The sequence below is a fragment of the Mastigoproctus giganteus genome, chromosome 12 (assembly GCF_048544385.1).
Source record: "Mastigoproctus giganteus isolate SK-2022 chromosome 12, ASM4854438v1, whole genome shotgun sequence".
Classification (NCBI taxonomy): Eukaryota; Metazoa; Arthropoda; class Arachnida; order Uropygi; family Thelyphonidae; genus Mastigoproctus; species Mastigoproctus giganteus.
This window is the reverse complement of record NC_143586.1, coordinates 46,022,483-46,041,702: the sequence shown is the minus strand read 5'-3', so window position 1 is coordinate 46,041,702 and position 19,220 is coordinate 46,022,483. Positions and strand designations below refer to the sequence as shown.

At 39.4% G+C, this 19,220-nt stretch overlaps 1 protein-coding gene across 1 annotated transcript in view; it reads right to left on the bottom strand.

Annotated features, from left to right (window-relative positions):
• Window positions 1-19,220, bottom strand: part of LOC150077008 (MAP/microtubule affinity-regulating kinase 3-like) — a 392,997-nt gene that overhangs the window by 128,781 nt on the left and 244,996 nt on the right. Inside the window, 1 exon segment of the mRNA XM_090386570.1 lies at window positions 1,046-1,238. Coding sequence (XP_090242696.1) covers window positions 1,046-1,238 — 193 coding nt within the window.

Genomic DNA, 19,220 nt, shown 5'->3' with positions numbered 1-19,220 from the left:
TAGGTTTCCCCCTCCCCCTTCTCTTTCTTTAAACACTATCATGTCCCAGCCATTTCTGTCACATGGTGGCCTTGCTATTAAACTGTGTGCCATTGATTGTTAAGATGATAAAGAGGCACTCTGCCTTGAAAGCTTCTTGTCATATAATCACTTATGTTCTTTATTCATTGTCTTTTTACTACTTTTATTATTATTAATCTGTTCTTACCTATTTATAATTTTAAGTTTGTATTCATTATTATTTGAATAAATTAACTGTTCTATGGAAGCTCCTATGCATTCAAAATTGACAAAATGATTAATGCAATGACAGCTGAGTGGTGAGCACAGGGCTGTAGCACATGAGTTTGTGTGCAGAACAGTTGCACATGACTGCTAAAGATGGTAATGACTACATTCTTATCAAAAGAGTCAGCTGTAGACTCCTCTGACTTATGTAGTCATGCCACAGTGTAAACAGAATATTATTATACTCAATTACCTGCTTTAAAATGTTTATACTTTAGCATAAGATCAGAGTAGTTTAAAACTAGTCATTTGAAAAGAATATTATCATTAAATGTATTTTGCGATCATTGAATACATATTGAAAGGTATGACTTGAGTCAGCTTCCATCAAAATGTAAAGTAATTAGCACATTACTACCCAAGTGTTTTTAAACAAAGCACGATGAAGATCTAATAATAAAAGTGTGCGATTAACAGCTATTATAAGGGATAGTTAATATTAAATTTTCATGTATCAACAATTATTCTACATCACTAGAATGGTAATGATTTAGATGTATTCTGGTATAAAAGGATGCTAGCCCTGGTCTGCCTCATATAATTTAAACTGCCCACTGAGTGGACATGTCCATGCCCTCCACAGATCTGATAGTAACAACAGTATAAATTTAAATAATATCATATTCCCATTTTATATTGCTGAGTAACTAAATATACCAATGGTAATTAATATAGTATAACATAGTTAAATAAATTTTATTTATTGTATTAATATACTTACATTTACAAAACAGTTAAAAAACTAAATAATTCTCACCTGTTGGAATTATCTGTACTAATAGTTTTTTCGGTAGACAAAGCTTTATTTTCAGAATAATTATAAGTATTTCTACGGGGGATACCACTATAACTATATTTAGTGGAACTTGTGTTTGAGGAAGTATTAACGGGCTTTCTTGTAGAACTCACAACTTTGGAAGGACTGTTACCAGTTGAGGCTGATATAGAGCCTGAAAATAATTATTTTTTTTATAACAGAGCTCAGTGAACTGAAATTTCATTATACATATAAAGCTGCAGAAACATCAAAAACATCAAGACAAAATATGGAAAAATAAATCAATAAATGAAATAAACAGTATTTACATAATGATTCCCACTATGATCTATGGATTCCTTTGGGTATGTTGGATATTTCTTAAGCAAGCAGTGGCTTTGCTCCAAATTATGACAAAAACAGGGTTGAATTTGAAAGTGTCTGCAATTCTGCCCAGACACGATAGGAGGGAGTATATGATGAGAGCCTTGTCGATCAATTCGGCCCTGGAAAGATTGTGCAAGGCTGAAGGGGTAGAATTTTTTTCAGCCTGGACTGTACTTGTTAACAGGAGAGATTGCTTCTACAGGGATGGGATACACTTAAATAGAAAGGGTGCAAGAATATTTGCTGATGCTATCGAGGCAGTGTTAGGTGGGTCGGAAAACTGCTAGCTTGGGGGGAGACAAAGACTAATAGATTAACAGTAGCCACTGGCAGAGGTGAAAGAGATTCTTGCACTGCTTCTATTGGAATGAGAAGAAGCCTGAAAAACAAGATGCAGGATATTTCAGAGACTGCTGGAAGTCATTGCGGTACAAGTAAACACATGGGTTGTGTTAGGGTAGCTAAGAATAGAAACAGGTGCATGTATACTTGCGTGTACACTAATGCTAGGAGTTTAGTAAATAAATTTGATGAATTTGAGGTATTACTCAAAACATCAAAGGCAGATATTGTTGGGATATCAGAGACGTGGTGTCACACAGATATAAGGAATGCAGAACTGGAATTTGGGGAGTACGTCTACAGAAAGGATAGACAGGATAGGAAGGGAGGAGGGGTTATGCTATTAGTTAAAAAACACATAAAATCCAAGGAAGTGAAGCCAGTTGACATCGCTGGACAGTGCAGTGTTGAGTCAGTTTGGTGTGACATAAGCATAGGTAAATCAAAATTGAGAGTAGGAGTGTGCTATAGGCCTAATGACTCTGATGAGTATAATAAGATACTGTACAGGGAAATAGAGTGGGCCAGTAAATCAGAGAGTCTTATAATGGGGGATTTTAATTTCCCAGATATTGACTGGAATTTGTGGGTTGGTCACTCACACACTAGCAAGGCTTTTGTGGATTTATTGGATGATTGTTTTCTACACCAGCATGTTCGGGAGGCAACTAGAGGGAGTAATACTCTTGATCTGATTATCAGTAGTGATTCTTCATGCATTAGGAATCTGCAGATAAATGAACCACTGGGTGGCAGTGATCACAGTGTGCTGAAGTGGGATTTACTCAAGGAGGTAACTACCATCAGAGGTAAAGGGAAGGGTTTTTGCTTTCGTAAAGGAGACTATGCTGGTCTGAGACAGTATTTAAATTCTATACAGTGGGACCAACTGATGATGTTACCAACAGCAAATTCAAAATGGGAAGCATTCAAGGAACTAATCTTGGAAGCTACCAGGCTTTACATACCAACCAAGAAATATTGTTCAAGGTTCAGGCCTAAATGGTTGTCAGATGAACTAATGAGACATATGGCAGAGAAGAAAAATGCATGGGATACATACAAATTAATGGGTGACATGGAAGCCTATGATAGATATAAGTTGGTCTGTAACCAAGTCACAAAGGAGATTAGGCAGGCAAAGGCAGATTATGAGAAATCCTTGGCAAAGGATGCAAAGAAAAACAGAAAAGAGTTCTTTACCTATTTAAACTCAAGAAGGAAAGGGATGAATCAGATTGGTCCACTGGATGTTGATGGTTCAACAGTTGAGGATCCAGCTCAGGTGGCTAACAATCTAAACGAGTATTTTGCATCTACATTCACACATGAGGAGTTATTCAGGAAGGGGAATGTCGTAGGTGAAGTAAACATTGGCAGTGAGCTAGATGATTTTCTAATAACTGAGAGGAAAGTGGAGGAGAAATTGTTGAGGATAAACATAAAAAAGGCACCCGGGGTGGATGGGATCTATCCAGTTATATTAAAGGAGGCAGCAAAGGAAGTAAGCAAACCCCTAGCCATAATTATGAGAGCTTCTTTGGACTCAGGGGAGGTACCCATGGACTGGAGATGTGCGAATGTAACCCCAATTCACAAAGGAGGATCAAAGGCTGACACAAGTAATTATAGACCTGTTAGTTTAACTTCGGTTCCAGGAAAATTAATGGAGGCACTGGTTAAAGAAGCACTGCAGGATCATCTGGACAAGAATTCAGTTATAGCTCAGACACAGCATGGGTTTGTTAAGGGCAGGTCTTGTCTGACCAATTTGATTGGATACTATGATGTAGTCACAAAAGAACTGGATGCAGGGAATAACTTTGATATTATATATTTGGATCTTAGAAAGGCTTTTGATACTGTTGCGCATGGAAGACTGCTGCACAAATTGGAGAAGTGTGGCATTCGAGGCAAATTGCTGCTATGGATAAAGGGATGGTTGAGTGGTAGAAGACAGAGAGTGGTAATCAATGGACACTGCTCAACGTGGACTAATGTTATTAGTGGAGTTCCTCAGGGTTCAGTGTTGGGTCCATTGTTGTTTTCTGTATTTATAAATGATATTGATGATGGTGTATCAGGCTTAATGTCCAAGTTTGCAGACGATACAAAGGTTGGCAGGGTTGTTAAGGACACTACTGATACTATGCTGCTGCAACAGGATCTGGAAAGGTTGAGCAGATGGGCTGAGAGGTGGCAAATGAAGTTTAACATTGACAAATGTAAAGTACTACATATGGGAAACAGTAACCCCAGATCAACGTATCAACTCTGTGGTACTACGCTGACAGTGGTAGAGAATGAAAAGGACCTGGGGGTAATTGTGCAGGCAGATATGAAGTTCTCTGAGCAGTGCAGACGAGCTGCAAGAGTAGCTCATGGTGTCTTGTCAATGATATACATCAATTTTTCTAGCAGGGACAGGGATGTGATTATTCCCTTGTATAAGGCATTGGTCAGGCCACACCTTGAGTACTGTATACAGGTCTGGAGGCCTCATTTCAAGAAGGATGTAGAGCTGCTGGAACGAGTACAGAGAAGGGCAACAAGATTAGTGAATGGAACAAAGGGTTGCTCTTACGAAGAAAGGCTTAAGTTTTGCAAATTACAGAGCCTGGAGACTAGGCATCGCCGAGGTGATCTGATAGAGGTGTACAAGGCTTTGAATGGCTTGAGCATGCTCAATGCCGATGGAATTCTTCCTCTTGCTCAGAATAATCACCTGAGAGGGCATAAATTCAAATTGAGGAAGGATGGATGTCGGATAGATGTGTGGAAATTCGCCTTTAGCCAGCGGGCAGTTGGTTTGTGGAATAGACTTCCATCGCTTGTTGTTGAAGTTGATAGCCTAAACAAATTTAAGGCTCAGCTGGACAGGTATTTCGAACGAATTGAGGGGTGAAATGGGAGTAGTGGTTTTTTTTTTTTTTTTTTTTTTTCTTCTTTTTTTTTGGCTGATGCTGAATAAGCTTGCTTTCTTGCATCATATGCCTCTACTAATGCTAATGCTAACATGTAGAATGTACTCGACAGGTACCCACCTTTTTTAAAAAATATTTTTGGAACCCAACGCTTACTACATATCATATAGTGAACGGTATTTTGTTATGGAGAATCCATCGTAAAGTGATTTGATCGTATAGTGAACCAACTGTAAAGTGGGGGTCCACTGTATAATTTCATGTAAAGAGGAACTGCTTATTCCCAAAACAACTCAAGTAAATCTGCGTCTATATTTAGAAAAGTATACAGAGTTACAAACAAACATTAACCTGAAAAGAACAATTAATATGCAATTGATATTTTGGAGCAGCACTAAGGAGGTACACTGCAAGCACTACTCAGTTAAGGTTCTGCAACCAGTTTCTTGAATTTTCTAATAACTACTAGCAAACTTTAACTGTAGTATTTCAGCAACCATAGAGCAAAACACCAATTAAACTGCTAGTTGCTAAATTAAAAAAAGGGAGAGGGTAATAAATATGTTTATAATAATCAAAGCATAAAGGTATATGAAAATGTGGTTTGCTTTAGAAATGTCTGCATTTAACTTAAGGATGAACTTATGAAACAAACTGTTTTGGCCCAAGTCTTGGTCATGAGTCTAAGATTTTGTAGCTATTTCAAATCTTTTTTGTGATTCACTTACTTTCTAAGTTAGAAGTTAATTGGGGGGGGGGGAAACACTGTTATACCGGGGGGGAACACTGTTATACCATGTGAGAAACTGTTTCAAGTTTTCGTGGTTTTGAGGGACTTGGTCAAAAAAACCATATGCAAATACATGGAAAATTACAAAAATTCTACCTCACATCAAAATAAAAAAATGCTGAATGGAGACAAATTCAAAAAAGCAGTCATAATACCATATAAAAGAAATAGGGGGGGGGGGGGGAACTATGAGAATTCAAAACAAATAGTCTTGATGTGGTAATTAAACCAATAAACAAAATGAGTAATATTTTAAGTGATGCCATTCCCTTGACTAGAAGGCATATTACAATCGAGTGCAGGAAAATGTACATCTGCAAGACGGGGATGTTATATGAAACAAGAATTGCTAAACACTAACATATAGAAAAGGGAAATACTAGCATATACTGCCACAATTTTAATTTAGACTCTTCTTTTGAACAATGGAATTTATCAAAAGAAGGGTCAAAGAGGCTAGTGACTGGAGGGAGTCTGGGTAGTGAGGTCATGTTGCAGCTGGAAACATTTTTGTTTCAAAATCAAAAAATTTCATTAATCATATGGTTGCACCTCACCTTATCTACACAATGCATTATGAATAATAAAAGTAACAGAACAAATTTATCTGTGAAAAGTGCTAAACCTCCTAGAAACTTCCTCACTCATTGCACAAGTATACTGGGTCTCAATTTCAATCTCAATGATGTCCATTTCCATCTATAATCTGCCAAGCCAAACTTGCCTCTCCTGACAGAACCTCTTAGTTTTCTCAATCATCACCCATCTCAGTTGCCTTAATTATACACTCTGTGAATGCATTTGAATCAAAGGTGGTGCTTATGCATATATCCATTCCAGTATTCCTTGTCAGAGACATCCCAATCTATAATCTACTCTTTTTAATCTCCTTCCTGCTTAAACCCTCTATCTCATTCTGTCAAATTTATCTACTGCCTCTATCATGCTCCCGACTCTATGAATTACTCAGTACTTATTGACTTCCTTTCTTCAAAAAAATCTATCTTCGCCCAGTCTAACATTCCTAACAGTGAAGTAATTTTCCATGGCAATTTTAACATTCAAATTCTAGCTGGCTTCAGTCCTAGTTACAGGCAACTGAGTGATCAAGGTGCTTCATTTGCGATTACTAATGACCTTGCACAACTTCATTTACATACCAAAGTACTAGACAATCCTAACCACACAGCCAACATTCTTGATCTTTTCCTCACCAACAATTCTTCAAAGAGCACAGTTAATATTAGTGATTCTTTAGGTACCTCAGATCATAATTTGGTGATGTTCTCTCTCTTCTTCAATGTAGACTCTCTTTCTCAGCTATTCTCAGTCCCATGTCATCTGGCATTATAAGAAGGTGAAATGGGATGAGGGGTGAAAATCAGGGGTGAGCAACATCCAGCTGTGAACGTGCACAACCAGGACTACAGTCATTTTCAAAATATATATAATAAACAACCCGCCATTTATTATAAAGGGTAATTCAAGAGGAAGAGTAAATATTTTGGGAGGTTATAGTATCAATTATTCTAAGTAAAAAAGTTCAAATAAACATGTGTCTAATTCTTAATGGATATAGAGATAAAGCTGTTTGAAACTGGTGTGCACAGCTTCCTAAATCAGATGACCAAGAAGCAGTTATAACCTGATGCTGTTTGGTGGTAGAAGTGTTGTTAAGAATGCTGCACATCTTCACACATGCTGAATATACCGATATGGCATTTGTATACGGTTTTCGTGGTAGAAGTGCTACTGCTGCTGCTTGTAGAGAATACCGTCCGCGGTTTCTTAACCACAGAATACTGCTTCAAGAGCATTTACTAGTGCTTACACCAAACTGTGTGAGACTGGTACAGTTCCCAGCACTCATATTTCTTCTGAAAGTTGCAAATGAACAAAATGTGGATGAAATAGAACACATTCTTCAGTTGGCAGAACGTAGTCCTACTATTAGCACACAAAGAATTTCTACGAGTATCGGTGTTCCACAGATGGTACTTTTGTCGGTGGATAAATGCTAATTGCTGATTAATTCCATTAATGCTATTCAGTGATGAAGCTACTTTCGCCCGTGACAGTCTCAACAACACCTACAACTCTCACAGGTGGTCAGACGAAAATCCACATGCCACTGTAGAAACAAATTTTCAACATCACTTCTCTGTAAATGTGTGGTGCAGTATCATCGACAATCAGTTGACTGGGACTGTTCTTTTACAAAATTGTCTTACAAGGCCCATTTACCTAAAATTTCTGCAAAACAAACTTCTACTGCTATTGGGGGATGTTCCCTTGGCTACAAGGATTGGTATGTACTTTGAGCGTGATGGAGCTCCTGCACATTATACCCATCTGGTGTTACAATACTAAATCGAACTTTCCCTGAACGATGGATCAGCCGTGGTGGTCCTGTTCATTGCCCACTAAGGTCTCCGACCTCAATCCATTAGATTTTTGTTTGTGGAGATGGATAAAAAGCGCAGTATATAAAGAAAAGGTGAATACAGGTGACAAATTGCTCGCTCGCATTTTGGATACTGCTGCCCTCGTAAAGGAATGACAAGATGACCTCAGAAGAACAACACATCATATTACCACAAAGGCTGCAAAGTGCATTGAAGTTGGCGATGGGATTTTCAAACATTTATTGTGAACTGTAAAAAATTTGTAAATTATTTGGGTTTTGTATCAATCGAAAATTCACATGTAAGAAAACACACGTCTGTCTGCGCTGCTCAGCAAACTTCATATCTGAGTGTACAATTATCCCCATTTTTCTTTTTTACTCTCTACATCCCCAAGTGTAGTACCACACAGTTGGTAGGTTTCACTTGAATTACTGCTACCCATATGCAGTACTAGCATTAGCATTTAGCATTAGTAGAGGCATTTGTTGCAAGAAAGCAAGCTTATGCAGCATCAGCCAAAAAAAAAAAAAAAACCCACTTCCACTTCACCCCTCTGTTCGTTCAAAATATCTGTCCAGCTGAGCCTTAAACTTATTTAGGCTATCAACTTCCACGACAAGGGATGGAAGTCTGTTCCACCAACCAACCACCCGCTGGCTAAAGGCAAATTTCCGCACGTCTATCCTACATCTGTCTTTCCTCAATTTGAATTTATGCCCTCTCAGGTGATTATTCTGAGCAAGAGGAAGAATCCCATCAGCATTGAGCATGCTCAAACCATTCAAGGCTTTATACAACTCTATCAGATCACCTCGCTGATGCCTAGTCTCCAGACACTGTAATTTGCAAAACTTAAGCCTTTCTTCGTAAGAGCACCCCTTTGTTCCATTCACTAATCTTGTTGCCCTTCTCTGTACTCGTTCCAGCAGCTCTACATCCTTCTTGAAATGAGGCCTCCAGACCTGTATACAGTACTCTAGGTGTGGCCTGACCATTGCCTTATACAAGGGAATAATCACCTCCTTATCCCTGCTAGAAAAATTCCTGTATATCATTGATAAGACACCATGAGCTACTCTTGCAGCCCATCTGCACTACTCAGAGAACTTCATATCTGCCTGCACAACCACCCCCAGGTCCCTTTCATTCTCTACCACTGTCAGTGTAGTACCACAGAGTTGATACGTTGCTCCTGGGTTGCTGTTTCCCATGTGTAGTACTTTACATTTGTCAATGTTAAACTTCGTTTGCCACCTCTCAGCCCATCTGCTCAACCTTTCCAGATCCTGTTGCAGCAGCATAGTGTCAGTAGTGTCCTTGACAACCATGCCTACCTTTGTATCGTCTGCAAACTTCGACATTAAGCTTGATATACCATCATCAATATCATTCATGAATACAGAAAACAATAATGGATCCAACATTGAGCCCTGAGGGACTCCACTAATAACTTTAGTCCACAACGAGCAGTGTCCATTGATTACCACTCTCTGTCTTCTCCCCCTTAGCCACCCCTTTTATCCACAGCAGCAATTTGCCACCAATGCCACACTGCTCCAATTTGAGCAGCAGTCTTCCATGTGCAACAGTATCAAAAGCCTTTCTAAGATCCAAGTATATAATATCAAAGTTATTCCCTGCATCCAGTTCCTTTGTGACTGCATCATAGTATCCAATCAAATTGGTCAGGCAAGACTTCCCCTTAACAAAACCATGCTGTGTCCGAGCTATAGCTGAAGTCTTGTCTAAATGATCCTGCAGTGCTTCTTTAACTAGTGCCTGCATTAATTTTCCTGGAACAGAAGTTAAACTCACAGGGCTATAATTACTTGTGTCAGCCTTTGATCCTCCTTTGTGAATTGGGGTGACATTTGCACATCTCCAGTCTGTGGGTACCTCCCCTGAGTCCAAGGAAGCTCTCATAATTATGGCTAAGGTTTTGCTTACTTCCTTTGCTGCCTCCTTTAATATAACTGGATAGATCCCATCCACCCCGGGTGCCTTTCTGCGTTTATCTTCAACAATTTCTCCTCCACTGTACTCTCAGTTATTACAAGATTCTCTAGCTTACTGCTAGAGTTGAATACACCTCTGGCTTTCCCCTCGCTAAATAACTCCTCAGTGTGAATGTCGATGCAAAATATTCATTTAGTTTGTTAGCTACTTGAGCAGGATCATCAACAGTTGACCCATCGATATCAAGTGGACCAATCTGATTCATCCCCTTCCTTCTAGAGTTTACATAAGTAAAGAACTCTTTGCTCTTTTTCTTTGCATCCCTTGCCAAAGATTTCTTGTAATCTGCCTTCGCCTGCCAACTTGGTTACAGATCAACTTGTATCTATCATGGGCTTCTGTGTCATGTGTTAATTTGTATGTATCCCATGCATGTTTCTTCTATGCCATATGCCTCATCAGTTCATCTGACATCCATTTAGGCCAACCTTGAACAATATTTCTTAGTTGGTATGTATAGCCTAGTAGCTTCCAAGATAAGTTCTTTGAATGCTTCCCATTTTGCATTTGCTGTTTGTAACATCATCAGTTGGTCCCACTGTATAGAATTTAAATACTGTCTCAGTCCATCGTAGTCGCCTTTACGAAAGCAATAACCCTTTCCTTTACCCCTAATGGTAGTTATCTCTTTGAGTAAATCCCACTTCAGCACACTGTGATCACTGCCACCTAGTGGTTCATTTATCTGCAGATTCTTAATGCATGAAGAATCACTGCTGATAATCAAATCAAAAGTATTCTTCCCTCTAGTTGCCTAATGAACATGCTGATGTAGAAAACAATCATCTAATAAATCCACAAAAGCCTTGCTAGTGTGTGAGTGACCAGCCCCCAAATTCCAGTCAATATCTGGGAAATTAAAATCTCCCATTATAAGACTCTCTGATTTACTGGCCCACTCTATTTCCCTGTACAGTATCTTATTATACTCATCAGAGTCATTAGGCCTATAGCACACTCCTACTCTCAATTTTGATCTCCCAATGCTTATGTCACACCAAACTGACTCAACACTGCACTGTCCAGCGATGTCCACTGGCTTCACTTCCTTGGATTTGATGTATTTCTTAACTAATAGCATAACACCTTCTCCCTTCCTATCCTGTCTATCCTTTCTGTAGACTTTGTACTCCCCAAATTCCAGTTCTGCATTCCTTATATCTGTGTGACACCACGTCTCTGATATCCCAACAATATCTGCCTTTGATGTTTTTAGCAATACCTCAAATTCATCAAATTTATTTACTAAACTCCTAGCATTGGTGTACACGCAAGTATACATGCACCTATTTCTATTCTTAGCTACCCTAACACAACCCATGTGTTTACTTGTACCGCAATGACTCCTGGCAGTCTCTGAAATATCCTGCATCTTGTTTTTCAGGCTTCTGCTCATTCCAATAGAAGCAGTGCAAGAATCTCTTTCACCTCTGCCAGTGGCTACTGTTAATCTATTCGTCTTTGTTTCCCCCCAGTACTTTACATTTGTCAATGACCAACTTCAGTTGCCACTTCCCAGCCCATTTGCCCTACTTATCTAGATCCAGTTGCAGTAGCATACTATCTTTACTGTCATTAACAACCCTGTCAACCTTCGTATCATCTCCAAACTTGGATATTAAGCCAGATATACCTTCTTCAATATCACTGATGAATATACATAACAATGATCCTTGGAGAACTCCACTAATAACATTAGTGCACAAAGAGCACGGTCCACTGTTTACCAATCTCTGTCATCTCCCACACAACCATCCCTTCATCCATTGTAGCAACTTGCCGTTAATGCCATACCACTCCAATTCGTACATCAGTCTTCCATGTGCAACAGTATCAAAAGCTTTCCTGAAATCCAAGTATATGATATCAACGTTATTTTTTGCATCCGGTTCCTTTGTAATAACATCATAGTATCCAATCAAATTGGTCAGACAAGACGTCCCTTTAATAAACCCATGCTGTGTCTTAACTATTACTGCAGTCTTGTCTAGTTGATCCTGCAATGCTTCTTTAACCAGTGACTCCATTATTTTCCCCAGAATACAAGTTAAACAAACAAGTCTATAGTTACTTGTGTCACCTTTTGAACCCCCTTTGTGAATTGGAGATGTTTGCACACCTCCAGTTCATGGGGACCTCCCCTGAATCCAAGGAAGCTCTCATAATTATGTCTAAGGGTTTGCTTATTTCCTTTGCTGCCTCATTTAATATAACTGGATAGATCCCATTCACCCTGGGTGGCTTCATTAAATTTAACTTCAATAATTTCTCCTCCACTTTGCTCTCAGTTATTACAAAATCACTTAGCTCCCTGTTAGAGTTTGGTAAACTTCTGGCATTCACCTCCTTGAATAACTCCTCATGTGTGAATGTAGATGCAAAATACTCATTCAGTTGATTAGCTACCTGAGCATGATCATCAAAAGTCAAACCATCTATGTTAAGTCGACCAAATCTGATTCATTCCTTTCCTTCTAGAGTTTACATAAGTAAAGAACTCTTTGTTGTTTTTCTTTGCATCCTTTGCCAAAGATTTCTTGTAATCTGCCTTCGCATGCCTAGCCTCCTTTGTGACATGATTACAGACTAGCTTATATCTTCAATACGCTTCTGTGTAGTCTGATAATTTATATGAATCCCATGCATTTTCTTCTCTGCCACGAACCTCATTAATTCATCTGCCATCCATTTAGGCTTAAACGTTGAACAATATTTCTTAGTTGGTATGAAAAGCCTAGTAGCCACCAAGGTTAAGTCCCTGAAGGCTTACCATTTATAATTTGCTGTTGGTAACATCATCAATTGGTCCCACTCTATAGAATTAAAAAAAAATCTCAGAGACCACTGTAGTCACCTTTACGCACACTGTGATCACTGTCACTCAGTGGTTCCTTTATCTGCAAACTCTCAAGGCATGAATAGTCACGGCTGATAATCAGATCAAGAGTATTACTTTCTAGTTGCCTCTTGAATATGTTGCTATAAAAAACAGTCATCCAATAAATACACAAAAATTTTGATAGTGTGTGAGTGACTAACCCACAAGTTCCAGTCAGTATCTGGAAAGTTAAAACCCCCCCATTATAATACACTCTTATTTACTGGACCACTTTATTTCTCTGCACAATTGCTCATTATACTCATCAGATTCATTAGGGCTATAGCACACAACTACTCTCATTTTCCCTTTCCCAGTGCTTATGTCACACCAAACAGACTCGACATTGCATTTTCCACCAACATCAATTGGATGTACTTCCTTATATTTTGTAATTACCATTCTTAGTACTACCCATATGCAGTAACTAACAGCATAACCCCTCCCATTCCTGTCTTGTCTATTCTTTCTGTACATATTGTACCCCCCATATTCCAATTCTGCACTGCTTATATCTGTGTGACACCACATCTCTGATATCCCAAAAATATCCACCTTGGATGTCTTGACCAGCACTTCGAACTCATTAAATTTATTAACTATACTTCTAGCATTGGTGTACATGCAAGTATACATGCATCTGTTCCTACTCTTAGTTACCATAACACAGCCCATGTATTTACTTGTTTCCCTATGACTCCCGGCAGTCCTGGAAATCCCCAGCAACAACTTGCTTTCCAGGCTGCTCATTCCAATAGAAGCAGTGCACAGAATCACTTTCGCCTCTGCCTGCAGCCACTGTTAATCTTTTAGTCTGTGAATCCCCCCCCAAGCCAGCAGTTTTCCAACCCACCTAACACTATCTTGAGAGCAGCAGCAAATATTCTTGCAACCTTTCTATTTAAGTGTACCCCATCCCTGTAGAAGCTGTTCGTTGTTTGTTATTTGGTTTTTAGGAGCATTAGCAACTAAGGCCATATTGCTCTGGGGATATGCGGTGGTCATTCCCTGACCTTTCCGTATTTGGTGGTCACTGGCTCAAACCCCGGTCTAATCAAGAAGTGTGTGCTATGGACTGCTGCTCCTGGCCACCTGGCTACGGAGGCACCCCTGTAGAAGCAGTCTCTCCTGTTAAAAAGCACAGACCACACTGAAAAAAAAACTCTACCCCCATGATCCTTGCACAATCTCTCCAGGGCCATGGCGCACTATGGCTATAGTTGCCGATGCACCTAATAAATCTCCAAACGGAGGTAAGGTTTGAACTTGAGGTTGTCGCAGACATTCTCTCAGATATGCCACACAAGCTATACTTGCTACCTGGGAGTCTAAAACGCTGATGGAACTGATATTCGGGTGACACTCAAGTCAAGTGGACCCAATTTTGGGAAAGTCCGGACAGGCTATGACAGCCAAAATCTTTTATTGCAACTTCACAATGGTGGGACTATTAGTAATCCTGGGTATAACCCCCATGTGTAAGCACACTGTGGTTGACCCCCCAGGTGTGAACCAAATTAAGCAGGGTGCCACCTGTCTGTGTTACCAGCAACACTAGGTGGTGTATGACTAATCAACTGGTACAATACCATCACCTTGCGTACTGGAGGCTTGAAGTGGTGGAACCCATGTTTAGTCTCCAGAGCTAAGTTCCAGTCAACCCATCCCCATCTCTCCATTATGCAGTATGACTGATGTATTTTCAGGTTATGATGGACTTCATGGCGAGATCCAAACTTCGTTACATTTCGAGGGTACAGCTCTAAAACGGTGTTTGCAGGCTGGCCACTAGTCAGTACACCAGACTGAACCTATTAGTAACTCTGTAGGAGGCTTCTGGATCAGCTAGTGCATAATCTTGCTACCTCTACTCTGCCAGATAGTGACTTGAAGGAGTCCGAGTATATGTATGTGGGGGGGGGGCATTGTCGAGGCCACGTTTCAAGGATCTCGGTATATTCTTACCATGCTTGTAAAATAATAAGAGAAATTTACCTCAATATAATACATAAAACACTTCCATATGATACTCACCAGCAATTTAAATGAAAAAATTGCAAATATTACATTACAGTAAAAAATAAAAAATAATTAAAACTGAATTGAACACAATTAGAAATCAAATGAACACAATTAAAATCAATTTAATGCAATTAATTAAAAGAAATTTAACAAAAAAAATTGCAGAACGAAAAATTTAACGAAAAATTTTTTCCGTTAAATTTCTTTTAATTAATTTAATTGCGTTAGATTGATCTTTGTGTTCATTTCATTCCTAATTGTGTTCAATTTAGTTTTAATTATTTTTTATTTTTTACTATAGTGTAAGATTTGCGATTTTTTCATTTTGATTGCTGAAGAGTATCGTACAGAAGTGTTCTATGTATTATATTGAGGTAAACTTCTCTTATTATTTTACAAATATTGTCATCAACGTAGACCATATTATGAGCATTACAACTCTGATTCATACTATCAAGCTATATCCAAAAATTTTATTACTTCATACAGCAAACCCCCCCCCCAACCTTTTTCACTATTGAATACACCATGAATTGTCAAAGTAATAGAGCAAGCTTATCTGTGAAAACATCTAAACCTCCCAAACACTTCCTAGTTCATTACATAAATATACGTGGTCTCAGTTCTAATCTCAGTTATGTCCATTTCCACTTACAGTCTGCAAAAACTCCATGTACTTTTTCTGATAGAATCTCAGTTATCGGTTGATTCAACCACTGCTCATCTCAGTTGCCCAAATTATTCGCTGTATGATTCCTTTCGCCTCAAGGTGGTACTTGTGCATATGTCCATTCCAATATTCCCTGTAAGAGACTTGGTAATTTTGAACCTCTTCTTTTCAATCATCTCTGGCTTAAAATCTCTCTACCTCATTGTGTTGTGTCATCTGTCATCTCTACCGTTCTCCCAAATCCACTAATCACTTGGAGCTCTATGACTTCCTCTCTTTGCAACTTAACTTTCTCCAGTCCAACTTTCCTAACAGTGAGGTAATTTTCCTTGGTGATATTAATGTTCACAACTCCAACTGGCTTCCATTCTCTAGTCATACAGACCCAGCTGGTCAAGATGCTGAGGCTTTTGCAATTACTAATTACTTTGTACAGAGTGTTCATTTACCTATGAGAATACCGGACAATCCTAAACATAAAGCCAACACGCTTGATCTTTTTCACACAAACAACCCTTCTAAGTACAGTGGTACCTCGGTATATGTCCTTAATCTGTTCCAGACCCTTGGACTTATACCAAACAGGACGTATACCAAACGTATTTTTCCCATAAGAAATAAAGGGAAAATGATTAATCCATTCCCATGAAAAAAAATCCTGTTGTTATTGGCATATTATACATTGATGGGGTTGTATAAAATAATTTAAACACTGCTTAATACTAAAATACATAAATACAAAAGCAATTAGATGAAATAAATGAAAATTTAACAAACTTTAATTTTCTCTTTTCTGTCTCTTTTCCTACTTGGACCTGGTTGAAGATCACCAGGTTTGACGGTTACTAAAAATCTGTCCAAAGAACTTTGCTTTTGCCTTCTCCTCAGGATGTTTCGGAAATGTGACATGTCTGGTCATTCCAAACAATGCTATTACAGCTTGTTTGGGCTTTGTTGGGGTGGTACTTCTCTGCAAAGTTTTTGACATCCATCCATTTGGCAAAGATTTCCTTGATTAATGAAGTAAGGGCTTCCTCTATCTCCTCCTCCGAGCCTGAAGAGAGTGTATCCATCTTAGTCTTGTTCTCCTTCTCAAGTTTCTGCAGCTCCTCAGTGGTCAGCTCTTCCCTGTGCCCCTCCACTAACTCCTCCACATCACCATCACTCATATCCAGACCCATGGACCTGCCCAGAGAGACAATATCCTCCACTATAGGCACAGCCTCAAAGTCCCTTTCAGTCACTGCTTCTGGCCACAAATTCCTCCAAACAGAGTTCATTGTTCTGTAGGAAACTTCCTACCAGGCTTTGTCAATGAGAGATATGCAATGGACGATAGTAAAGTGAGCTTTCCAAAACTCTCTCAGGGTTAATTCTGTGTCAGAGGTCACTTCAAAGCACCTCTGGAATAGTGCTTTAGTGTAGAGTTTCTTGAAAGTACTGATGACCTGCTGGTCCATGGGCTGAATGAGAGGAGTCGTGTTAGAGGGGAGGAACTTTACAGTGATGAAGTCAAACTCCGGCAGCACATAGTCCTGCAAGCTTGGAGGGTGAGCTGGAGCATTGTCCATTATGAGGAGGGCCTTCAGAGGCAGGTTTTTCTCCTCTAAATAACTTTTCACACTTGGCCCAAACATAACATTAAACCATTCGCTGAAAATATTCTCTGGTTACCCAAGCCTTGTTGTTGCTGTTTGACCTCCACATCACAGGTAACTGAGTTTTCTGCATATTATGTTTCTTAAAGGTCCTTGGGTTTTCAGAGTGGTAGAGGCTTCAGTTTGCAATCCCCACTTGCATTGCCACAGAACAAGAGAGTTAGCCTGTCCTTCATTGGCTTGTGCCCTGGCAATGCCTTCTCCTCTTGTGTAATATAGGTCCTGTTAGGCAGTTTCTTCCAAAACAGGCCTGTTTCATCACAATTAAAAACTTGTTGGGGAACAAAACCGCCACAAATTCCCCAAACTCTGTAACAAAATCATTGGCGGCATCTTTATCAGCACTGGCTCCCTCTCCATTCCTAACAACACTGTGAATGCCAGTCCTCTTAAAATTATCAAACCAGCCATGGCTGGCTTTAAACACTTCACTTTCTTGGCACGTTCCTGCCTTGTTTTTCAAAAGATCCGCATGCATCAGTTTTGCCTTTTCGCAAATCATTGCCTCCGATACGCTATTGCCAGCACACTGTTTTCCTGTTATTCAGATCAAAAGCAATTTCTCAACATGCTCTAATGTCCCTGATCTTTGTTTGGTAATCGATTTCACCCCCTTCGCAACGTTAGCAGATTTAATAACGTCTTTGTTTTTCACAATCGTAGATACCGTCATTCTTAGCATAGGGTATGCAGCAGCCAAGTCCCGGATAAGCATGCCACCTTCGTACTTTTCAACAATCTCTTTCTTTTACCTCCATGGTGACCCTAACCATTTTCTTCATTGCTTGGCGCTTCACATTAACTTTCTTAGAACTCATGGTTAATGAATTTACAAAAAATTTACGTGAAAAAACACAAAATCATGTGAAAATTCACAGAGAGTTATAGAGCGGGTTGTTCACTGAATGGTAGAAACTGTCGTACTGACGCTCGTGGGCAGTAGTGGCAGAGATGCCAGATCTTACCCCCACTCCAAAAACTGAATTCAGTCGATCGAGGACATAAGCACGCATACGTCCTCGGCCAGTTTTATTCACAAAGCCGAGTGAAAACGGGCACGCGTACTTTGCTAGCATCTGTCCTTGGTTGGCTTTTATTTGATTTTTAGAGAGGGGGTAAGATCTGGCATCTCTGAGTCGTGACTTTGTCTCGAGAGAGGTAAACAAGGGTAGCACAAGGTGTCGTGACTCATTTTAACTCACGCGAATTGTAGTCCAAACAAATGTCGTATATCAAACAAAATTTTTCGTGTCCAAACAGGACGTGTATCAAGTTGAACTTATTCCAAAGCAGACATATACCGAGGTACCACTGTGTACGGTCGAAGTGAGTGGTCCTTTAGGCATCTCAGATCACAACTTGGTGATTGTCTCTTCTCCAATAGAGACTTTATCTCATGGCTATTGCCAACCTTGTGTTGTTTGGCATTACAAGAATGCAAAATGGGATGACCTGCAAGATTTCTTTTCTTCTTTTCCTTGGTCGGATTACTGTTTCAAAACTTCTGATGTCAACGTTTGCTCAGATCGAGTCAGTGAAATTATTCTTGTAGGAATTGGAATCCTTTATTCCACACTCCACTTTAAAATTTCATCCTTTATCTAAACCTTGGAATTCCAATAAATGTGCTAAAGCTGTTGAAGAGAAGAATGTTGAATATCATAATTGGCTTGTTTCCAATTCTTCAGTTTCATTTTCTGCTTACACCAAAGCTCGCAACAATTGTAAAGCAGTTATTAATCAGTCCAAACTAGATTTTGAACAGGTTAAGAATAGAAAACTTGCTTCATGTCCTAATGGTAGCCAAGCATTCTGATCTCTTGCCAAAGCTTTTGGCGGCAACTTTTGTTCATCTCTGCTCCCACCTCTGTCAAAACCAGATGGTTCTGTTGTCACTTCAGCCAAGGATAAAGCTGACCTGCTAGCATCCCATTTTTCCTTCACTCATGTATTAATGATCTTGGTAAAACACCTCCTGCCATTTCAAACACGCTTCATTCAGTGCCTCCTGTGGTCTTCCATTAAAATGGATGGTTGAGTGGGAGAAGACAGAGAGTGGTAATCAATGGACACTGCTCTT